Source organism: Anopheles nili, chromosome 3, assembly GCF_943737925.1.
Source record: "Anopheles nili chromosome 3, idAnoNiliSN_F5_01, whole genome shotgun sequence".
In the NCBI taxonomy this organism is placed as follows: Eukaryota; Metazoa; Arthropoda; class Insecta; order Diptera; family Culicidae; genus Anopheles; species Anopheles nili.
In genome coordinates, this window is record NC_071292.1 from 43,210,920 (window position 1) to 43,233,807 (window position 22,888).

Genomic DNA, 22,888 nt, shown 5'->3' on the forward strand with positions numbered 1-22,888 from the left:
CCTTTGCTTGGTTTTGCTGTGGTTACACGGTCGCCATCCGGTGTGTGGCCGAAGTTTGTAAGACGAGGACGTTTGCTAGGTGGAAACCACCCAGAAGGATCGGTTCCTCCGCCATCGAGAGTGACTGGACGATAAAATAGTTTGATTTAATGCATCGAGGAATTTCGCTCATTCGTAAAGAAAACTTCCTTCCAATGCCCTTCGGTGTGGGTGAGCTGCTTTCAGCTAAGAAAACCATCTCAAGTTGTTGCGGCATGTAAGGCTCAGCAGGCTGTCCTGGAAAGGGAGGTAGAAAAACAAGCTCTCTCGTCTCGTCCCGAGCGCGGGGATTCCATCGAAGGGAAAATGAATTGAAAGAAAAACAATCCTCGCACCACACCGTCCGTGATGATGCATGCAGAAGGCAACACGTGGTGTGCTTCATCACCACACACGAGAGCCATGCAGGCGCACGGGAAACGCATCCAAGATCGAGCTTCACTTCGGCACCGGTGGAAATACACCGAATTTCGACAGCATAGCAAACACTTGGCAAGCGATTTTTCATGCGGAAACGTAAACACACCACACCAGCTCGTCCTGGCCGGGCGCTCGAGCCACTTGACTCAGTTCTCGTTCGAGTGGTGAAGAAGGTGCAGCCCGTGGAAAAACCCGGGAAACGAGTTTCACGAACTCCCTCGGCTGGGTTCGCCACGCCGTGTCCATCTCAGCGCATTTTCCCCCGACGGCTTCACTTTTTTTGAGAGTGATTTTTTTTTGCGTGTGTCTTCATTTCGATTTTCTCTTGTCGGTCTTCTCGACGGCGGCACGAGAGCAAAGCCTAAAGCGGTGTGCGGAAATTACTTCCTCCTGGTGCTTTTCGGTGGAAAAGCCAGTGATGGCTGGGATGAAAATGCACCGCAATTCCCTTTCCAGTGTGCTACTTCACCCACACTCGGGCAGGTATAATTTAAAAGGTAGAAAATTAATGGTTAAAATGCAAATCTGTGTGCTTTTGGCTTTTATTTGCATCAAGTGTGGAATAAATCTGAATTTTTCACTTCTCTCCTCCTTCCGTCGCTGGATGGTTTTCCCATTCGAAACGGGAGCTGATGGAATGCCTGAATTCCCGAGTTGCCGCTCGGAAGGATAACAACGTTCGTGGTCGAGCGCCAGACGTTTGCGCTGGGTTGGCCTCTTGTGGCCGGTGTAAAAGCACGAATCCGAGCTCGAACCGGCTCGAAGCGGGCAAATGTGGTGCAAAAAGTAAAGGCTTCAGTGAACGCAACACACAGACACACACACACACGAATCCCACAATCCCATGGAGACCCCCACGGGACAAACGCGAGAAGCCGACCGTCGGCCTGGGAACAAGATTGCGGAAAATTGCTTTGGTTTCGTTCGCCAACAGCGAGCCATTTCCCAGCGCGAATTGGATGCATTCTGCCGTAGCCCGCGTACCCGGATGGATGGAAAAATTAGACCCAACGTTCGCACGGCACGTTCGGATGAGTTTTCATCGTTAGTTGCCTTGGATGGGTGGGTTTTTTTTTGTCTCCCGCCAGCCCGGTGCGATAAACGATTCCACGCGAGCGCAAACCAGATGCAAAGCACGCTGTGCAATGTGTCCTTCGGTGGCTTCGGAGGATGGGGCGTAAAATCTCGGCTGGATGCTGTCCCTGGTGCGTGATGATAACTGTTGTCCGATTGCAACGCTGCACACCACCACACCTGCGAAACCAACACCGCGGAAAATGGGGAAAAGAAAAGCACATGCGCTTGCGGAAAAGTGCCGATGTAAATTGAAATTGTTTACTTCTGCATTTTAATTATTCGCAATTTTTTCGCTGATGCCTCGTTTCCGCCTTGGATCCTTCGCCGATCGAGAGCGCATTCAAAATGGCAGCAAAAAAAAAGAAAACTCCCCCTTAAATTGCGAACCGGAGTCGTTTACTTTACGGGCAGTGCAGTGTTTTCGCGTTCCGTTTCCAACCGTTTAACGCAAACGTGTGAGCCGGAATGAATAGAGCCGTTTTGGAGCGTTTTTGCATGTTTACTTAGGACGGACGATGATGAAATAATGTGGCCGAAATTACGTTTTGCGTTCGCCGAGGAATTGGAGTGAATTTGCGCAAATAATTCAGCAGCGCGTTTGAATGTGTTTTGAAGCCAGCTCTCCTTTGCGTCTTACAATCTGACCTGCCGGACGGTTTTCGTTTCAAAGTAAAAAAAAAACCGAATCCTCTTATTTTACATTCCCGCCGCGGTTGATTGGACCAGCTTCAATGTTTACATTTTCTTTCCCTCGTCTCAGTAGAGCGTTCCGTTATGCGCCCTGCCCTATCGTTACTTTATTTGGTTTCTTTTACTTTCTATAATTACAGCCACCTTTCACGTGAAGTCGATGCCGATTCGAATCGTCCATCGCACGTAGCTTACGAACTCAGTTTCAGCCACCTAAAAAGGGAGCGTATCAAAAACGGTTATTGAATTGCGAGCGATAAGCGTAGGATAATTGAGCGAAGTAAAAAATAGACAAAATTTGCGAGTAAAAAATCGAGTTTGAATACAAATCAAAAACAAAAAAACAAAACAAAACAAATCCAAGCAAGAGCTTAACTACACTGCATCGGTAAAGAAGGCAAGCAATCCTTTTCCGACAGCTGCATAGTACAATGATTGGTTTCGGTAGTGCATACTTATTGTGATAGTGAGTGCTGGAATAGAAGAGTACGTTGTTTGTTTTATTTTTTTTACCAAACTCCGGACACAGAGAGTCCGACAGAGGAGAAGTTTGTTGCAAGTCTGAGGATCGAAAAACGAGAAGAACAAAAAACGCAGGTGCTCACCGTACGTAAATCGGTATCCAGGGCGTGTCTACTTGGCGAAGCGAACACGATTAAAGACCAAAAAACAGGCCACTAACGGAAGACTGCTCCGAGGAAGAGTCCCATTCCATCCCTTCGCTAGGATCGTCATCTCAGACCGCTTAAATGCTGACAGGCGACCGCGGGGCACATCTCCGCCAGTGCAAGTTCTGAAAAGTAAGATTATGTCCTTTACTATGTGTCACGTGATTTTCTCCCTCCATCATCCTCTCCTGCACCCGTACCTGGATGTGTTACTCCGCTGCCGGGGAATTTCATGGGACGGATGGCAAATGGCGAAAGAAGCGAGGACACAAAAAAAAAACATATAAACAAACTCGCCCAAAAGGTCCCTCCGCCGCGCGACAAGATTGGGATGCGATACGCGATAACACTCTCCCCTTGGCACGGAATAAAACGTCACCTTCGATCATAAATTAAATGACCGTGTGATAGAACGAGACGGAGAGCGAACAAATGGGGCAGAAGAGCCAGGAAGGGCCGAGTGCCGAGTCATCCTCGGACAATTCCTGGCCATTCCCCAAACGGTCAATACAGCGCCTAAAGCTATGCAAATGCCGTTCTATCGTGCCGAACCACAATCACTGTAGTCCCGGTAGGGATTTTGGGGTGACTGGCCAAAGTTGAGCCTGGGGGGGGCGTGGGGGGTGGAAAAATCACACGGATTTTCACATCATAGCATGAAATTGGTTTTCCGTTCACGCAGTCTCCACCGGTTGCCTCAGGGCCGTCCCCAGTTGTGGCGGTATCTTGGGCTTGCTCTGCTCACTCTGAGCCAACCTTCGGGGAGCTCGACGATTTTTTTCTTGGCTTTCCCTCCTGCGGGGAGAGATTTCCTCGCTAAGACAGCCAGAGGACTGTGTGAGGGAGGTGAGAGAAAAAAAAACAAAACCCAAATTTTAATATTCATTTAACGCCATGATTCGTGACTAACATACAGTTACCGTCGCCTAGTCGCTCGTACGCACCACCACGAGTGGCGCTCACTGTATCGCATTCCAATTTTCTCTCGACTTCGGAAGGACGGACCTGGCGGGCGATCCTGGCAGAATTGGCTTTCTTCCGGGGCCGGCCGCGTCGTTTCGGGGGGTCCCATCCGAGTTAGTTCGTCCTTTTTTTGGTCCTTATGATCCGTGCCTTGCGTGTTGACCCTGGAAGTACTCACACTACTAGACATTGCCCGGCTCTTGTATCGTATTTCTTTGTTTTGTTGTTTGCGCTGATTTCTATTTTGCTCTGTTTGTTCGTTGTCGTAACCTTAAAAGTGTCGTGATTTATGCATTCTCTTAGGATGTCCGTAATTATTTAGTAGTATGTTAGGAAGAAAAAACCGCATCACGCTCATTTCCATCACCAAATGAATTCGCGCTCGCCGTCACGTGACGTATATACATTTTCTTATTTTTTAACATCATTCCGATTCATTACCGATATCTCCGCTCATCTGCACCTTGAGACGTCCTTTGGTGCACTGCGCCTGATGCTGGGAAAAGCCCAATCTGCCTCTGTGAACCTCGTGTGTCGATGCGTACCTTAAATGTCGTTCGTTCATTTACCCCTTGTTTTATTTGAAGTTTCGATGGGCCGCATCGATATTTACCCGTTTTTCTTAGTGCATATTTGATGTGAACACATTTTTGGTGTAACTCTCTCTCTCTCTCTCTTTCTCTTACACTCTTACTTACTCTCGTTAACCCTCCACTGTCGTGTTCGGTAATACTCTGTGTGTGTGTTTGTTTGTGTATTTGACTGTGATGTTCGATGAGGTATGCGGGTGTCCTAGCGATCAATTTGGCTCCATCATGCTTGCAAGTAGCTCAAAATTAACAAAAAAAAACAACCCCCACGCCACCGCCTGTACCTCATTGACTCATTTCATCGTTTGAGTTTGGTTGTTGTGGTGTTTATTGAATATTAATCCATCTTTTACTCCAACAGAACAGCGCGCTGTGGAGCGACAATTGTGGCGGGCTCAAGTGGTGTCCTTTCAATTGCGTCTGCTCTTCTGAAGCAAAACTTCATCCATCCATTCACTGCTACTTGACATCTTCTCCCGGGCAGCTTGCCAACTGGTGTGGGTGTGTGGGTTTTTGTGTGGGCGTCCTGCGTGGGCGTCCTGCGCATCCTGCACGTTTGACCCACCATAGCTCTGGCTGCTGCCGTTAGATTAATTCATTATCCTTTCCGATAGCTGCCATAACCGCTGGTACTGGCAGCTTCGGTATAAGATCCTACGCTACGCTACGACAAGGGCAAGCGCAACTAATGAATTAACTCATCTCAACCGAACCGACCTCCCAGACTACGCCCGGTGGCAGGTTTCATTCCGTAAGCCTCGCGCGACGTTCATAAAGAACGCTGGAAGAACGTATGCCCGGTGGGAGCACGATGGCGACAGCTTTCCCCTTGGGGTTGCCCTCTACTGTCTGTAAAAGAAAGAAAATTAATCATATCCTCTATTCTTCATTTGTCTTCCGAAAGCTTACCCTATTTTCGGGCGGGCCATTGCCCTGACAACGCCCCCTGTGCCGAGGGTTTCTATTTCGGTGCCACGAAAGGAAACATCCTTAATTGCTGTCGGTGGAAAATAAATACTTTGATCACACGCTGTGAACCGTAATATCCACCAGTTCCGGTCACTGGCGCTTCCGGTGGGTGGATTTGAGACATGCTACGCCGCACGGTAGTGTCGGTTCTGAGAAGCTGCCCGGCAAAGAGTCCCGTTGGCTTCATCGACTACTTTCGCATCCTTTTCAAAGCGAGACTGCAACTCAACGCGAACGGATCCGGTCTGGAAGCAGGGCTCAGAGCACTTGAGCAGAAAAAAGGGTACGCTTACCGTTGGTCACCTGTGGCTGGCTGGCTTTTGATGGGCTTACCTTGCGTTAGCTCTAAACCCCAACCGCGATGGACCATAAACGACCCGAAAATCTGGTACGCTTCAGCTTCAGTTCGCTCAAAGTATTTGCAGCATACTCGTTGCTATTTTTGAAACGCATGCGATGTACCTTTTACTCGTTCCGTACGTTAGTCTAGATTGTGAGGAATGTCTATTTATAAATGTTGTATGCAAATTTGACTGTCCTGTGTCAAAATATGGAAGCGATTCGGAATACAGAAAATTATCTTTAACAACTTTGTACCATGCAATGCGACACGTTGCAGGCCCTCAAAAAGAGATGAGCTTGAGTGGAATAGAAGCTATTTTGTAAAAAATAAATCAAATTTCAAATAAAGTACTGCTGGGTGGACGACATTTGATAAACCATTTTTTAACGCTACGTGAAATGTATGGCATTTCGACACAATCACCACTCGATCTTCATCGTACTCCTGCATGCTACAAAATTGCCCTCATTGCTAATGGCACCCGGTCGATTAGTGCCACGTTGGCTAAGTTTCCCGCCGACTTTCGTCCACTAAATCAAGGGAAATTTTATTTCTCCTAATTGTCTCACTCGGCCCTGCGGTGACTTTGGTGGCTTTTGCTGATCGTACTTTGGAACCGAGATGCCGCAGATGAGACAAAGCCACGGATCACACAACAGGCCGCTCCTCTTTCACTCACTCTCTCTCTCACACACGGGCTCGTTCGTCGACGGAAACAAAGCCAAAAACCCCCAGTAGCTCATTAATTTTATCTATCGCCTCATTACCCTCGGCAGTCGAACTTTGTTAATGTCACTAATGGCAAGGGTGGCTGTCACCTTCTCTTCTGCACGTACAGCTACAGCTCGTTGGCCATTCGGGGCAAAGCCTCAGAAGCCATAGCCCCAGTTGGTTGGGTGTTGATTTATCAGAATTAATCGGGAAAATTTACAAATGAATTCTGTCCTGCGAGACAGGCCGTTGCCGCGAGCCAGTACTACTCGCCCCATTTGCGGTAGCCAATCTGAGGATTCTGTGGCCCGTTTGTTCCACAATCCCGCACCACAACGGTGCCACAGAATCGATCGGACCTTCTGCCATGCTATGCTAGAACCGTTTTCCAGCCGCGGCCAACATCCGGCCTGCCTGCGGAACTCGCATGCTCAGCCGGTGTAATTAACGAGATTAGAAATGTTGAAAAGGATACCCGACGAATCTCATAAATTACGTATAATGATCCAAATTGTATCTAATGGTAATATAATCCGATGGTGGATGTGACCGAAACCCGTCATGCCCAAGGCTTCCGGTCAGGGTTTGGGCGCGAGAGGCGAAGATAATTTTTCAAATACCTAATCTTCCGCCATTTCCGGGCTGAACTTTTTGTCTCCGAGGGTTTTCTGCTCCCCGTTTTTGTGCCGTTCGTGCGGCGGTGATACTAAATTTGCCAAACCCAACCGAACCGTAAGTGTATAAAGCAGACCGATAAAGCGTATCGTATTGATTTGATGTTAATCGCTTTTTCCTGGCAAGTTTCACTTGAAGCGTTTTACGATGATTCATCGTCCAGAAAGTTTCTCCACCGAAAAGCCCCTGCTCGGTGAACCGCACGTGCTGCCGATGCCAAGAAGCGTTCCTGGCGATGGAAAGAAGCACATTATGCGCCCGGCAGCATCTTCCGAAAAAAAGAAGCCCACACCAACGAAGGAGACGTTTGCATATTGCCGAACGTTCAATCTCGGCCCGATAGCTTCCTTCCAGTGGTGGTAGACCAATCCAATACCACAACAATGGCTCGTCGGCACGTCGAAAAGAGGTTCGGTGCCGGTTTCGGTCGCTCATCCATCCCTAGCCCATCGGAAGCACACGGATGGATAGCATTTCCGCTTCCGCTCGGGTGCATCGTTTAATGCACTTTGAAGCCGAAACCGAAAGCGGATGGCGAAACAAATCTGTTCATCCCGTCTGGCGAGGCCACGAGCTCCCGGGGTGCACGTTGGCAGCCGAAAAACTCTCCGTCGCAACCCTGGCACTGGGACGGAAGTGCACCATGATTCAACTAATAGTTTGCGAAAACATCGTTAGCAAAACTCATCACGTCCGCTCTACCGAGGGCGTGCAACCCACCGGGGGGTTCGAGCGCCGTGCTCAATCGATCGGGGGTAGTTTTCCTTTTGCCGGGAAAAGATGTTTACTTCCGGCGCTAGGGCAAGTGAAGCAGCCGTAGAAGATGTTTCGTTTAAAATTCCGTCAGAGTTCTGCGCTGGTCGGTGGCGGATGGCTCGGGGACAAAGAAAAGCGTCTCCACGGTGTTAAAGAGAACCGAAACGTTGGCCGGAGTGAGCGGATCGAGCGGAGCGATTGTAATAACCAGGAAGGGACAAAATATTTTTTCATTAGCATAGAGAAACAGCTTGGGGGCAGCAGGGTGAAGGTACACGACAAAGCCCCAGCTCGCTTGTTTCTTCGTTGGGTTTGAATTCATTCACAGCACCGGTAAGGAGAAAGAGACATCCGGGCATTCGGGCGCACTTATTCGCAACCATCACGTGGGTGCAAAAGCTTCTTTATGATCCTTTGTTTCGGTGGTCGTGATCGAGACGAAGAAGCCCGGCGTGTCCCCTTTCTTCGTTAGCTTGCCGTTCAGTCATTGTTAGTGGAAATTGATTAATACATTTCTTCCTCTTTTTTTTTATTCGCCTCTCCCCACGGAGAATAAAAGAAAAGCACGCCGTGCTCGGTGCGAAGGATGGTGTGTACAAATGGAAATTTGGGTCTCGTATTTTTGTTTTGCTTCTTTCAAACCCCACCGCTTGTGCTGACAAAGGTGAAGATTAATTTAAAAAAGGAAGATATTACGACAGCACAGCACAGCTGCGTGAGAATGTAGAGAAGAGAAAAAAAATCACAGAGTAATCGAATTCAAACACACACACACAAGATGTAATCTGTGCGAGTTTGCGCGATAATTCAATGCGTAATTTTTTCCAAAATGATTGGAGCACCCCCATTTCGGTAGCCGAAATCTTCCCAAGCGAGCGTTCTTCCTTCCATTCAACTTGCCTTAAAGCTTGCTTGTTTTGCCAACACACACACACAGGAAAAAAAATCCCCGAAAGAAGACGCACGATTGTATGCCGTGCCCTAACCCTCTGCTAACCCCTGCATGGGGACTGAATCTCTTCACCGAGTAAGCCACGGGGGCTGAAAGGGAAGCCATAAATTATCCTAATTACGCGTTGACGCTTTGCTTCCCTTCGCCCGGCTCGGGTGAAGCCACATGCTCGGATTGGATCAATATAGCATAAGCCGAGTGCCAACGCCAGCTGGTTCCGCTCATTGTGGCCTTTCATCCCTTCTAATAGCGAAAATACCCCAATAGGAAGGTTGACCGACTTCCTTCACAACATGCCCAGGCCCTAACCTCCCGGTGCAGTGGAACAAACGAACGCTAGGCTTACTTTTCCGCGTGAACGAATCGTCGCCCTTTTCGTCGGAGACAGGCTGATAATTACAGTGCCGTTGTTGCGGCGAGAATAATTGCGTGTACAAGAAGAATCTGGCGTCGGTGGTTGCAATGATGTAATGAAAAAACCCGTTTTATTGTTCTGAACTCATTTTGCTCCTTCGGAATGCTGCAAACGTAGACTAAAAGGTGTTCTTTTCGTTCGTTCGGACTGTGCATTTAAGTGTTTAGTAGCGTTCGTAATCGTATGGCGTAGAAATTCGTTGTACCTGTTGTGAGTTGTTATGTTTTTCCTTTTTCGCTAGCTTACGATTACAGGGAACAGTCAAAGCCATCAATTTTCGATGCACTGGGAACGGTTTTGTTTGATCTTTGTTTCAATTGCGTTGCGTCACCATTTCTCCACCAAGTTTTCACTCATAACATTCAGCGGACTGGCGCGTAAGCAGCAACAAACTATTTTCAATTAATTAGTGGTCGTTGTGTGGTACATTTTTAAAACATGTTAATTTTTAGATTATCGTATCCCGTTGTTCATTGACTGTAACCCTGTACGTTGTACTGCTGGCACTCTGTTTAACCCAAACACTTTCTTTATCCCTTTCTCTATCCCAGCCCCCAATCACGTAACCATTCCATTTGCCATGCGGTTTGGTCGCATTTATCGTTTTCCAACACCCGTTCCCGTTGTGCTCGTGGATGAATTTCATTTGCCATTCGTCATCCATCGCTCCAGCTATGTTGCCAACAATCACAGGATCCTTTTACACCATGGCTCTTGTTTTACTCGCCATTACTCGCTCGGTTCCCTCTGTTCCCCACCGGCCAAACAGAAGCACACACCAACACACGAAACACTCCCACACAAACTGTCAGCTAATTGTTCATGATGCAAAATTATTAATTTACTTTTTTCTTCTTTTTCTCTTTTCTTTTTTATGTCAAAACCCATTGTTTGCTCTTCATGCAAAAACCAAACAAATCAAACAATAATGATAAAAAACAAAACTATATATATGTATACATATAAAAACAATCAAAACCAATCCCGTTCATGGCGTGTGTTGTGTGGTAAATGTGTGGTAATCAAAATTAAACAAAAACAATCAACATCATCCATTCCAACTTCATCAATCGGATATCGACGAACGAAAATCATCAATAATTAACTTCATCAAAACCAACACACCACCAACATCACCAATCATCACCAACAACAACAACAACCACCACCACCACCAACTCATTATGATCATTCCTTGAAATGCACGCAAAAAAAAAAATACGACGAACGTAAATCGGTTCGGCAAACTGCAAACAAATCGACAATAACAATAACGAAAACGGACAAACAAACAACAAACCCACTTTGGTACGGTGTTTTTGCATTGCATCACACTTTAGATCGAAAGCTTTTCGTTGGCATGCTTAGCAAGCAGCAAACCGAAGAGGATGTAAGACAGTTGTTTAACGCGTTCGGAACCATTGAAGAGTGCACGATCCTGCGAGGACCAGACGGTGCCAGCAAAGGTAAGTGGCATACACGTATCCTTACGACTAATTATCTTCTATCTTGTTATTTTTGTTTTTCCTATTGTTCACCCACACACACTCGTTACTAGCGCTCGATTTGGTTAGTTTTGTGACGCTGTCCGCACACAGCCGTGGGTTCGTGGTAATGTTCGTGTGCGTGCAGCAAGAACGTTCTCTTGTGTTTTGCGTTGTGGCCAATCCTTTTTGTTTCAATGTTTCTGTTTTTCAATGTGCTGTTTTGTGCGTACTACTTCATGTTTGCGACTGTTGAGAATGTATATGTGTTTCTGTGTGTGTTACGTGTGCGCGCGCGCGCGCGTTTTGTGTGTCACTATTATGCACAATTCACACGAGCAAAACGAGCACAATCCACCCTCTCACTGCGTGTCGTGGCCCAGTATGCAATAGATAGTGTGTTTAGAGCAATTTTGTGTGTGTGTGTGTGTTTTGAATATTTTCCCACCCCCGGAGTACTGACATTCAAATTGGCTTAATCATAATTCATCATCTGGTGGGGCATCAACGCAATGGCTGAAAGTTTACGATCACACGATCACAAGGATCTTTATCCTTTGTTCAAGCAATGGGTTCATCACTTCTGGTCTTCAAAGCATCTGTCATTTTCAAACATTTTGCAACTTTCATCGCTTAAATTTTGTATTTAAAAAAAATGTTTTGAAGAAACCCAAGTGATTCTACAAAAATCCTAGTTAATTTGTTGAAAATCTGCTAACAACCTCTACGTGTACATATAAAACTAGTAACATTTTCGACAAGCTCTACCATCGAAAAAAACCCTTGTATTGCTCTAGCCGAGCGCAGCTGCTGCATTTTGCGCTCACCTCATCAATTTCACCGTAAATGCTCCCGTGCAGCTTAAACCGACAGTCTATCAAGCAACGCAATTTGTAAACGTTGCGCTAGTTACTAAAGTTATCCTTGCCTTCAACGGTGCTCCCACTTAACACTGTTGGTGCTCGAAGGAGAATGATTCGTATCGTTTTAATTGCTCATTTAAGCTTTCGGTTTTCATTTTCATTCGCGTTTTGCAATCGCTCGTACGCTCTCGTTTGCAATCCTCGAGTTGCTTGATTGTGTCGGAAGTGGAGAACAGAAGAAAAAAAACAACCATGAGGTGGAAATCCGAGTGGCCGAGAAGGAAGATTAATTACAGCAGGAAAAGCTGCTGCCCGTTGGTAGTCGGCGGTACAATCAACGTGGCTTTCGCACGCGCTGTACTGGCCATTCGGACGACCTTTTCCGAGTGTGCTGTAATATTACAAGAATTCAAATCCTTCCTTAAGCTGTGGAAAAATGCCACTCATTTCTCTTACGCTGTATTCGAGCACATAAACACTCTTCGGGTGGCATGGGGTTCTTCTGGAGCAATGTCCATTCATTTCGAACCTTTTCCCAGTTGGTCCGTTGTCCGTTTCTGTCCATTCGCCGCCTAGTTGCTAGTTTCGGATAAGCTTTTCACCGGATGCGATTTTTCCCCCGCCGATGCGTTTGTCAGAGGGGTTTTTTTTTCGTGCTTCTCATTCGCTTTCTCTATCGAAGGCCCATCCTCTTGATGCCATTTTTTCAATTACCTCATTTTGGAGAGTCCATCCGTCAGCCGAATTCACGCTGGCACCGGATCCACACCGGGACTTGTATCATTTATTTTGCCTCGTCTTGCGCTTTCGTCCACCTTCCGCGGCTTGGTTGTGCATAAGAGGCCTCACCAGAGGTCTGCCGCCTGTATGCACCCGTGAAAAGCGAGAGAAGCTTTTTCCCATCGCAAGCGAACCTCAAATGCACACTCATCTGTCGACCACTCGAGCCAGCACGAGCGGTAAGAGGATTTACTATTTTTGTTGCGCCAGCGTTCGCTGTTTCTTTTGTTTCGTTTAGCGCCGTGTTCTTCCTTTCACTTCTGATCTTGGCTTTTCCGACTGTCGGGTGGCCAAAGGTGGATTTGGACCCATCCAGCCTCGGTTCGCTTTGTGTCGCCTCGCAGCTCGAACTGCAGCCATTTTGCCGGCCCAACAGCTTTTGGCCGCATTTACACGCTCTCTTTGTGTGAGATTGTTACAGCGACCTTTTCCACCGCCCTTATCAATCCAGCGACTCATTACTTTTACCCTCAGGGCGAGCTCTCGTTGCCATCCTTTGTGAGCCGGTTTGACTTTCCATTCGCCGTACCCGTTGCGAAGGTGATTCACTTTGCCACCGGATTGACCAGGCTTACCGTAGCCCGTTGCTACGGCGCTGGCTGACTGCTTTGTGCTTCATCCTTTCGCGCTAGTTGGCGCGTTTTTTCCACGTTTTATTCCACCTCTCTCCGTGGACAGGATCATCCCGATAGCTGCGTTCTTTCATCAATCGTGGCGTTTTTTTTTCGGTCGGCAACTTGCAACGAAGCCGACAGCGACTTGGGCAGGTTGACAGTACTTTTTATTTAAAAAATGAAACTAATTAAAAATTCTCCCTCCCGGGGGTGAGCAAAGCCAGCGTCAGGAAAAATTCATCCCAGCTTTGGCAGTGACGAATGGGCACGAAGATCGGAGATCCAAACCTGCCTCGTAGCAAGACGACGCATGATGGAAGGTGCTGGTAAAAGAGAATCCGGAAAACGCGAAAAGTTCATTCCACTGGCTCGGGATGTTAAATGGTTGTTTTTGCTCCCAGCATAGAAGTACTTTCCACGGGGAGTTTTATTGATTAAAACATAAATGGAAATGAAGGAATCGTGGCGCGGAATGCTGGATTTAAGCGATGGTGTATTTTTATTCTAATCGCTCTGTCAAACAGTTGCGTGAGAAATTGGATGAAATTCAACATTTTTTGCAAGATGAAAAAAAAAACAGCAATCGCCAGTATATCTTTAATCATTCACACACGTCAATATAAAAGTAAGCATGAGCTTCACCACTACGGACCACATGATCGTCCGTTCGTATGCCTCGTTTGTGTAATACGAATAAAATTACTCCAATCACGTCTTCTCCCTCCAATGCCATCTATCCCAAAACGATTCGAAAGCACTCGTAAAAATCCACTCCAAATGCGTCACAAAATCCTTTCTGCTCACAAAATAAGGACTCGCAGGAAAAACAACAACAAGTCCCTCTCTTTTCTGCGCATGAAAGAAAGGTTCCTCACCAGCAGCACATCATGGCAGCTGCGTGGGAAACGCAAGTGCTACGAGAATCGAACAACCCGTCGTTCGATCACGCAACCGAAAACACTCGCAACGCACAACACATAGACGCCAAGGAAAATGGGTCACCAGATAAGATCCGCACCGAACTCAAGGTTTTTCACCAATCCTTTGCTCTCCCGCTGTGCGTGTCCTTTTCCGAGATCCACCAGTTGGACGATACGGGGTTTGTTTCACTTTTATCGTCAAATTAAAACGCCAAAATGAATTGTTTTACTATCGCACGAACGTCTGCCAGGAGCCTTCGTCGTCGGGACGGAAGCAGCGTTAAGGGACGGAACCCTTCGTCCTATCGATCTGTTTGGCACGCACTCGCCTAGCGGCACGTTTCCACTTCGGAGAATCGGTTGTTTTTCGCCAATCCCCGGCATTACTTGCGCTGGGAGGAAAATGAAGAAATAGACAGTTACGAGATAAGATAACGGTTGTCCATAACATGAATGTCCTGCCGTTTCGAGGATCTGTTGCTACGACACTTTGCTGGGAAACTTTCACAAACATCTATTATCGTGCGCTGATAAGCAGCCATGTACGTCGTTTTCGCTAAATGTCACATAACGCAACGTGAATCGTTCAATCTGGACCAGTTTCTTAACGTTGTTTTTAAACCAGTATTTTACTACTGCTTTTTTTTTGCTCGAAACAAATAACAATTTGTGCACCAAAAATCTTTTCCAAACCGGTTCAACTTTCGTTTAGGCTGCTTCCAAAATCGTACAAAGAACGGACACAATGGAAGGGCTCTCGCAACAAAAGCCCAGAACATTATCTGGACTTTAATCTCGATAGAAAGAAAAGCTTTCGTTGTATTTCGTTTTTTTTTGCCTTCCAATTTGCGCCCGCTTCTTTGGTGTTCCTTTTGACGGACGCTCTGAAGGACCCAAGCAAGAGCAAAGCAAGCCATGGATGCCGCCAAAGGATAATGATGAAAAGTAACAGGGTATTTGAGGGAAAGTGTAAGGTAGAAAAAAAGAACATCGACCAACCTTCCACTCGCCAAGCCAAGCGGGATTTTGAGAGACAAGTCACACTTACCCAGCCCGTGACCAATTCAAACACCCATCCGAACAGCTGCTGCGCTGGAGCGCACGAACAGAACGAGAGCGTGCGGAATTAAAAGCGCAAGCGAACGCTAAGCGAATCAAGCAGAAGACTTAATTCGCGGAAAGTAGCAGGGGTTTTTCCTGCCACACTCAATGCTGGCAACCTCTTACAGCTTAAGGGATCGGGATTGAATGTATCCTTTTCGGGAGTCTGGGAAAAAAAGGCGAAAGGCTGCGCGCAGGGTGGGAATCAATGAACGAACCGGCCGGACGGGTCGGTGGCTGGTGAAACTTTTGCTCCAAACAGCCGACGAAACGAAACAAAGAATTTTTATCCCCCGCTGGAAAGTAATGAGCTCGCGATGGAGCCAGGCGTGAGGCGAAACTCTTTCTGCACAAAGCTGAAGCTCTTCTTTATGGCTCTTTGGCTTCGAAGTGGCACATCTTGAGCATTGAATGATTCCACCGCATTCGTATCCCGTTGCTTGGGGGACGTTTTTTTTTGTTCCAGTGCAACGGTGTCAACTTCAACTGCGCCACAAAGTGACAAGGATCAGCGAACGAACACCAGCTGCCCAGTGGTGGTGAGTCGTGTTTCTCTGTCAGCTTCTTCGATTCGCTGGCACGAATGCCCCGTTGCATGTCGACGAAGACACACGCGCGTGCGAGATGTGGGTTTGATTGAAGTCATTTAAATGGAGATTACTTCTGTAAATACATAATTTATATGATCATTTGTAGCGCCGCTGTCACGTAGCACGTCGAAGATTTCGTTTGAGACACGCTGTACCAGCGCATGGCAATCGAATTGAAAGATTACATGTATAATTCAGTGAGAAATTTATTTTCAGTTCAATTTGTTCCTCCCCCCTGAGGGCACGTTCCGATGGCAGTAGTAGTGTCGGCGTTATTGATGATCGGTATCGGAGCCACTGACTAGTGAAATATTGAATCTTGATTTATTTGACAGTCGGTTCTTGAGACACTTACGAACCGGAACGGTGACGGTAGCCAATACCTGGCCTGAAATCGCTTGCATGCAGTAGCAGCTTGGCTGGATTATTGACAGGCAATCGAGCAGATTTCAATCAAAAGCCTTTGACCCAGTTCAGGAGATGGTGTAAAACGCACCACCCTCAGAAAGTATCGATGATTAAATGTACTCGCTTCGAGCCACCGACCGGAGCTGTCGTCAGTGGCTTTTCCCTGAGGCCGAGCGTTTTCTCGTCCCGCGTCTTGCATTCGAAATTAAACGACATCCCACTGTGCCGTACACACGAGTGCTGGAGACCCCTTCGTCTGCGCAAAAAGTAATTAAATTTCTGTAACACCGCTTTGAAGTAGACGTCAAGAGAAAGTTGATTGCTTTCTGGTTTCGTGTAATAGCAAATCAGCACCGAAGCCATCCGGTCGAACGGTGGATAGCGTGCGGAGAGTTTATCGTTTGAACTCGCCAACAATCGATACTCGGGCAATCGGGAGGCACTGTTGCAAACACGAGGGTCCTTCTGCGGATCCTTCCGGCATGAAGGATTATGCTCCTGCTTTCTCTTAATCTCGAGCACGGGCTAGCTTACACTGCTACTCTTTCTTTTCCAAACCGGCTCTGGGTTCTTCTCGTCGCTGACACGGATGTTTGGCTTCATTATGAACGAGTTACAGCACGCCTGTTTGCGGAAGCAAGGCAAGATCAATTAAAACATGTTCTCTGTTTACCGAAGCTCAGCGAGCAAACTTTTGAGCGATGTACTGTTATTGTTTCGTAACAGCATACTTCGTTTTTCACAGATCAGCGCTGATCGGTGGCGCATAGTTTGCTTTAAATTCGAACAAAAATATGCCCAACGAAACTCAAACTTTCGCAGCATTTTCTAGGCACCCGTTTCTTGGTAGAACCATTACTTGTTCCCTTGGATCTTTGGCTTTCTTCTGCTCGTTGCTGTGCAGCAGAGATCTGATGACAAGGCCACGGCGTGCAAACTTTGTGAACTTTCCCCAACCGAGACAAAATGGCTCTAATTGCTCGGCACAGTTTGAAAACTTTTTCACCTACTCGGCAATAAACGCCCGTTTGGTGAACGACTTCATCCAAGAGAAAAGAAAGCTCGGGATAAAAGCTAAGCAAAACAAAACCAAACCAACAAAAAAAAAAAAGACGCCCAACACAGCCCCTCCCACTCGGTCACGGCAAGTGGGAAATGGGAAAAGTTTCCCACAAACCACCCAAACAATGCCATAAAAAAGGACAGCCAAACCGCCACGAATTGGTCATCGAACGCTCGGTGGATGAAGACGCACCACGGCAACCGAAAGCAAACCAAACACGCCGAAGGATCTCGCAACGAACGCGGGGCCAGCTCGCGAGCAGATAAATTACCTCCATTTGTGCGAAAGTGTATCGCGTCGGTGGACCGCAGAAGCGTACGAGAAATGAAATTGTTTCGTGCATTTGTGCACGTGTGGCCACGCAGCTGGAATGTCGACGAGATTGTTTCGTGATGCGCGCTCCCGGAACGAAGATATGATGGAGTTTTATTACGCCCCATTATGGCCGACCATCAAGCGTGGGTGCGAGCCAGGGACGACCGCGGCCAAGGATAGTAATCAAAAGTGTTACACAATGTGGGAGCGCAATCGTGTCCGATTCTGGAACCTGGGAGAACCTGGGAGAACACCGAACGCACCCGAAATCGATCTTGAAGGTCCTTAAAACTTTTTATCACCACCGCTGGGGGAGGTTCAGTGTTGGTGGCAGCTTCACCCACCGTTGCTATGTGTGGGTGTGGACGCGAGGGTGCTCAAATAGACACAGTGGCAGTGAACAGCACCGAACACACGACCTGTGACGGGTGTCACGGAAACTCTCACCCGCGAGGCCAGCAAGGAACGTGATGAAAACTGGTCGAAAGATGGACCAAAGTTTGCTAGCGACTAACCACCGAAATTGTTTGTCCCGTGGGGTGCTCACACATACACACACGCATACAGCTACCTTTTCCTTTGCTGCTGAGCAAGGACAATCGAAGTGCTCGGAGTCTCGCCAGCCAGCGAAGAACGGCAGAACGCGCCGGGATCGTTAGGCAAAAAGTTTGTGTGTGGGACGGGCGAAGGACTCGTGGAAAAGCGAAATCCCATGCGGATATCATCAATACGTCGAGAGAGCACATACTTTCCAATCAACTTCTTTGCCCGTACCGGTTTCTGCCATCGTCGTCGTCGTCGTCGTCCTGCCAAAGGACGTCTCACGAGTATCGTCACGAGCCGAACATTATGTCACATCGCTCGAGCGATGGAGCCTTGGGAGCCGTAGACGTGGGGTTGTGGAAAACTTTGCTTCCAGCTTCGAGGAAATACCCCCTCCGGGTCTGGGTGATTGACCCGCATCGACCGACCGCTAAGCGTCTTCTTCCGCCGAAGGAGTTTCGGCGTGGCGGGAGTTACACAACCAAAGTTTTGCTCCCTTCTGCAAGTGCTTCCGGTGGTAATGGTGGTGCGAGAGCTCCATTTTGTGCTTTCTCTTTTCCATTTCCTTTTTTTTTTGCTGGCTGTTGCGTTGGGATCGTTGTTTGCCCGCGCGATATATATTGAACCTGCTCGGTTTTCGAGCGCTCGCTCGGCGACGGTTCCACATGATCGGAAAGAATCAGCCAGGATCGGGCAAATAACAACGGCTTCCATTTCCCGCACCGCTCGCTAGGCCACCGCTGTCAATGAGATGTAATAAAATATATTTACTGACATATTCGTATAAATAAAGTACGCTCCCGTTGCGTGCACGCCGTACGTACGAGTGGGGGTGGTTTTGGGATGACCAGAGAGAGAAAAAAAAACACACACACACACGAATGTGGGAGCAACTTTTCCGACGGCAGCAAATAAAAAAAAAAAAGGACACGAAAAATATATTCACCATCGGGTGTCTAAGTTTTCGCGCGAACAAAACCCAAGCCCTAACTCGTCATATTTTTTTCTTGTTCGCATCCATCCCTTCTAGCTTGGGCCCCTTTTTGGGCGCGCAAGTCTGGTAGGGAAAAGTTTTTCATTCTCCGTCCACGTCGGGAGGCTGTGCGTTTTGTAATACCTCCCACACCCAACAACCCCAACAGAGCACCCACGTGGAAACGTTCAACCATCCATCGTTTCCAATGGCACCGGAAGATTAAAGACCTTGCGCCTGAAAAACACGGATTGCCGTCCCCTTTCGTGCCAGCGAATCCTTGCGTTTGTTATCCCCTTACGCGGACAAAACTCTTTTTAATGACGTTCCCGTCCGTGGCTCTGGTTCGCATTACCCTTTCATCGGCTTTGCAATTGGCCGTGCATGACGGGACCGGGACGGGACCAGTCGGATGTGGCGGTGATGGGTATTTAGAAAGTTTCCAGTTTCAACACTTCCGCGCATCGAAGGAAATCCTTTTACTTGCGTATTTTTCGTGCCGCTCATCCTTCACCGAGCGCCGATTGAATGCGGCGTCCTGGAATTGAAGTACCGAGAAGGGAGAAAAAAAAAACACTACCTCCACCAAGCAAAGGCAAAAGTTCGGGCCCCGGTTCGCGTGTAATTCTAATTTAATTTAATCTCCCGTCGAAGGACCCTTCCACGTTGACGCACGGCTTGGGTGTTTGGAGGGTCTTTAGCATGTAGGCATTTTCCAAACCATCGATCGGAACGGGCTCGTCCGTTTCGCTTGCTCTATTCGTGTGTAATGTTGCAACAATTTGGCTCCCACCCAGCGATAGCTCGTTCTGATTTCGGAAAATGCGGCTTGAGCAAAACGCTCATCTCGCCCATCCTGAGACGGTAATGCGTTTTTAATGTTTCGGGAACACAATGTGCGACCGCGCTCGGCACAGTTGTTTGGAATGAATGTAATACGTTCGCTTGCCTGGTCGCTCGATTGCTGTCTATAACGCGGCTGTTGGGTGGGATTTTCCCTCCGTTTTCGGCATCGCATTCTTGTCGATGTCGAACATTCCTTCGCGAGAAAAGCCAAGATTGTCGAGTGTGGCTGGCCCCGCGAGCCGGCTCACAACAGAATCGCCAAGGGAATCATCCATAAACATTTTCAATGAAAGCTTTTGACGAACGTTATCATCCGGTTTTGGTTGTGGCTTCTCCCGCGAGTGCGGCTTCTCGGCAAGCCGGAGTTTGGGGCTCATAAAAAAATAATTCCAAAGCGACGACGACTGCCTCGAACGGTGGCAGCGAAAGGCAGCTGCAATGGTTCGCTTCTCTCGCCATCCTCGTCGCGGGAAAACGGGAGGCACACACACACACACACACACACAAAAACCAACCCCCTACTCTGGAGCATTCGTTTTTTTATGCAAATGTCCTTACAACGAGCATACACGTTCAAATGAAAATGGCACATTCAACAAGAGACCCGCCACCGTTGCACGGGTGACGGAGCAGAAGCGATGGAAAACCCCCCGAAAAAAGCCCCCACCTTACTGTGGTGCGGTGTTTTGCTCCGTTCGACTCCGCCACAGCACAAATTACTCGTTCCAGAGACATCTCGTGATGGGTGGCTCTAAGGACCCAACAACAGTGGAAGTAAAATTTCATTTTACGATCGCTGCTCGCAATGCTCGCCGGTGGAAAACCCGGTGACGGCGCCTTGAGCGTGGCGTGGGAGATTTACATTGTCTCGTTGCTCGTAAAAAAATCAACCAGCATAGAAATAGCTAAAGAGAGAGAGAAAGAGAGAGAGTGTCAACGAAGAGACGGTACGATGCAGCAGTTAAAAGCAACAAAATGTTCGCCCTTATTTTTATTCCTTTGTAATGATTTTGGTTTTTTAATCTCGAATACATACCGCAGCATGTAGCCGTGGCTTGTTTTCTTGCATTAACATGGTTTGTTCTTTTTCTTCTTCTCTTTTTCTACCGTTTCTTGCAGGTAAGCTTCAGCATGGAATTTAAACATTGAGTGCAAACGCTGACGGTGAGCTGTCATTTACTAGTATGTAAGCTACTGTACATGATATACGTTTTGTTATTCAAGCACCCATTCGTATGTGGCGTTACTAAACGAGGACGTTCGTAAATTGATTAAATTACTACCGTATGTTGTCGATTCAAATTTCACATCACGTTATCGTATGAGGAATGTATCCTTTAAGGCGTTACACAAGAAGGAATGAAACGATGTCCCTGCCAGCGAGGAATAAATAAAGCGAGGAAGGACCTTAAGAATGCCGCTTATGAAATTCCGCGAACTCATCTGTTTTCATCATCCGCTTGGCACGGAATGAAGCGCATTGGTGCATTCGAACTATGCATGTACGTACATTCCTGCGTTGCTTTGCCACCAGCGAACGATGTTCATGGATCCTCCGTTTATAATAGCATGCGAAATAGGTTGCAAGCGATTTCAATCGTTAAACTACGGCCCATAGATGGCTAAAACGTCGCAAAGAACGGGCCGTTCCATTTGTGAGGATAGCCGTGAGTTCAAAGCCAGCGACAATACGAGATAGCGCGACATATTTCGAGATAGGCCTGCTTTCAATGCTGTTGTTTACTGGTTTACCTTCAAAGCGGCAAGATACGCAAAAAACCGATCCGGACACCCAACTCATCTCGGCAAATAAGCCTGCCAGCACCAATAAACGTTTACTGGGCTTCGGATTACGATTGCAAATCGTTTTCGATCGGCGACAAATGATTGGGAAGAAAATTGGAAAATTTTCCACTCCAGCAGCTGCTGGCAATGGCAGGCGCGAGCGAAAGAGCGAAGCGCAGATATTCCGGTCAATGTATTTCAATTGGTTTTTGAATATTTTCTTGCCCCACGCATATTGGCATTTTGGCAGCCCCTTGGAGTGGGGTGATTTTTTTTTTTTGCTCACTCTTTCGAATGTGTGTGCTCATCTGGCCGGAATAGTTGACAAAGCAGCGGCTATCAATGCGGTAATAGTGTTTGGTAAATTTGTTTCGACCATCCAGATGATTGTGACTGGATGCTATTTAAGTGGCGTGTTTAAGTTAAAACGACACAAAGTATTTCATTTCAGCAACGACAACGCAGCAAAATATGAAACTCTCATGCACAGTCTCGGTGTTGAATTTATGCGCAGGATTGTGGCATGAAAATGCCTTCCCATTCATTTTTCCAAGCTCAATGCGTCCTGTCAACAGGTCACTTAACCTCCGATATGAACGCCTTTGCAGTGCGCTCTAGTGAAGCCGAGCAAATAAATGTACGACCACTTTCCGCAAGAAGGCGCATGCACTTCATGGCAGAAGCTGGGGCAAATTTATTCACTCATTGTTCCCGAAAGAAGCTCACTCCTTCGCTGTCCAGTTGAGGTCACTCGCTTTCTTTATCTACTTACAAAATGACTGTCTTATCCTTTTTGGAAAGACGGAATGCTGCGTAAAAACTCGCTCGCGTTACGCCACAATGTACGAGGCTGGCAGAAAGTATGAGTGGATTCCCTGGTGGATATCTGCCAGGGCAGAATTTCCATATTTTCGCCCTTCATTTCTTACACCCACTCTCGGCACACTCGGCACACTGCCGGGACTGCCTGCTGCGTGCGAAATGATTTTCATCTTTCGCCGTGCGACGTTTTGGGACGATTTCGCTCTAGCCTTTGTCCTTGGGAGTCTGCCGAGCGTGGGTGAGCAAAAGAAGATGAAGAAAAAAAAAAGAACGGCCACAAAAATGCTGTGCGCCCGCCCGAGCGCACGTTCGGCACATGGCAAAATGCCTTAAGGACTTTTGCTTAACTTCGTCCCGGCTTTTTCCGACCCAGCAGCGTCCCGCGGGGCCATGCTGCTGATGTTTTGCCATTCAGGGCGCCTTTTTTTTTATTTCTTGGTGCCTTTTTTGTTCATTTTCGATCGCACACCCCTCGCAACACGACCCGCGCACATTTATCTGACATTTGAACGA

The 22,888-nt window shown here is 47.5% G+C and overlaps 1 protein-coding gene across 1 annotated transcript in view; it reads left to right on the forward strand.

Moving 5' to 3' along the window:
- The window catches only part of LOC128727486 (CUGBP Elav-like family member 4), a 301,981-nt gene that overhangs the window by 227,316 nt on the left and 51,777 nt on the right, over window positions 1–22,888 (forward strand). The window contains exon 5 of the mRNA XM_053821405.1: window positions 10,609–10,734. Within this exon, the coding sequence (XP_053677380.1) occupies window positions 10,609–10,734 (126 nt within the window). The remainder of the gene's footprint in view (window positions 1–10,608; window positions 10,735–22,888) is intronic.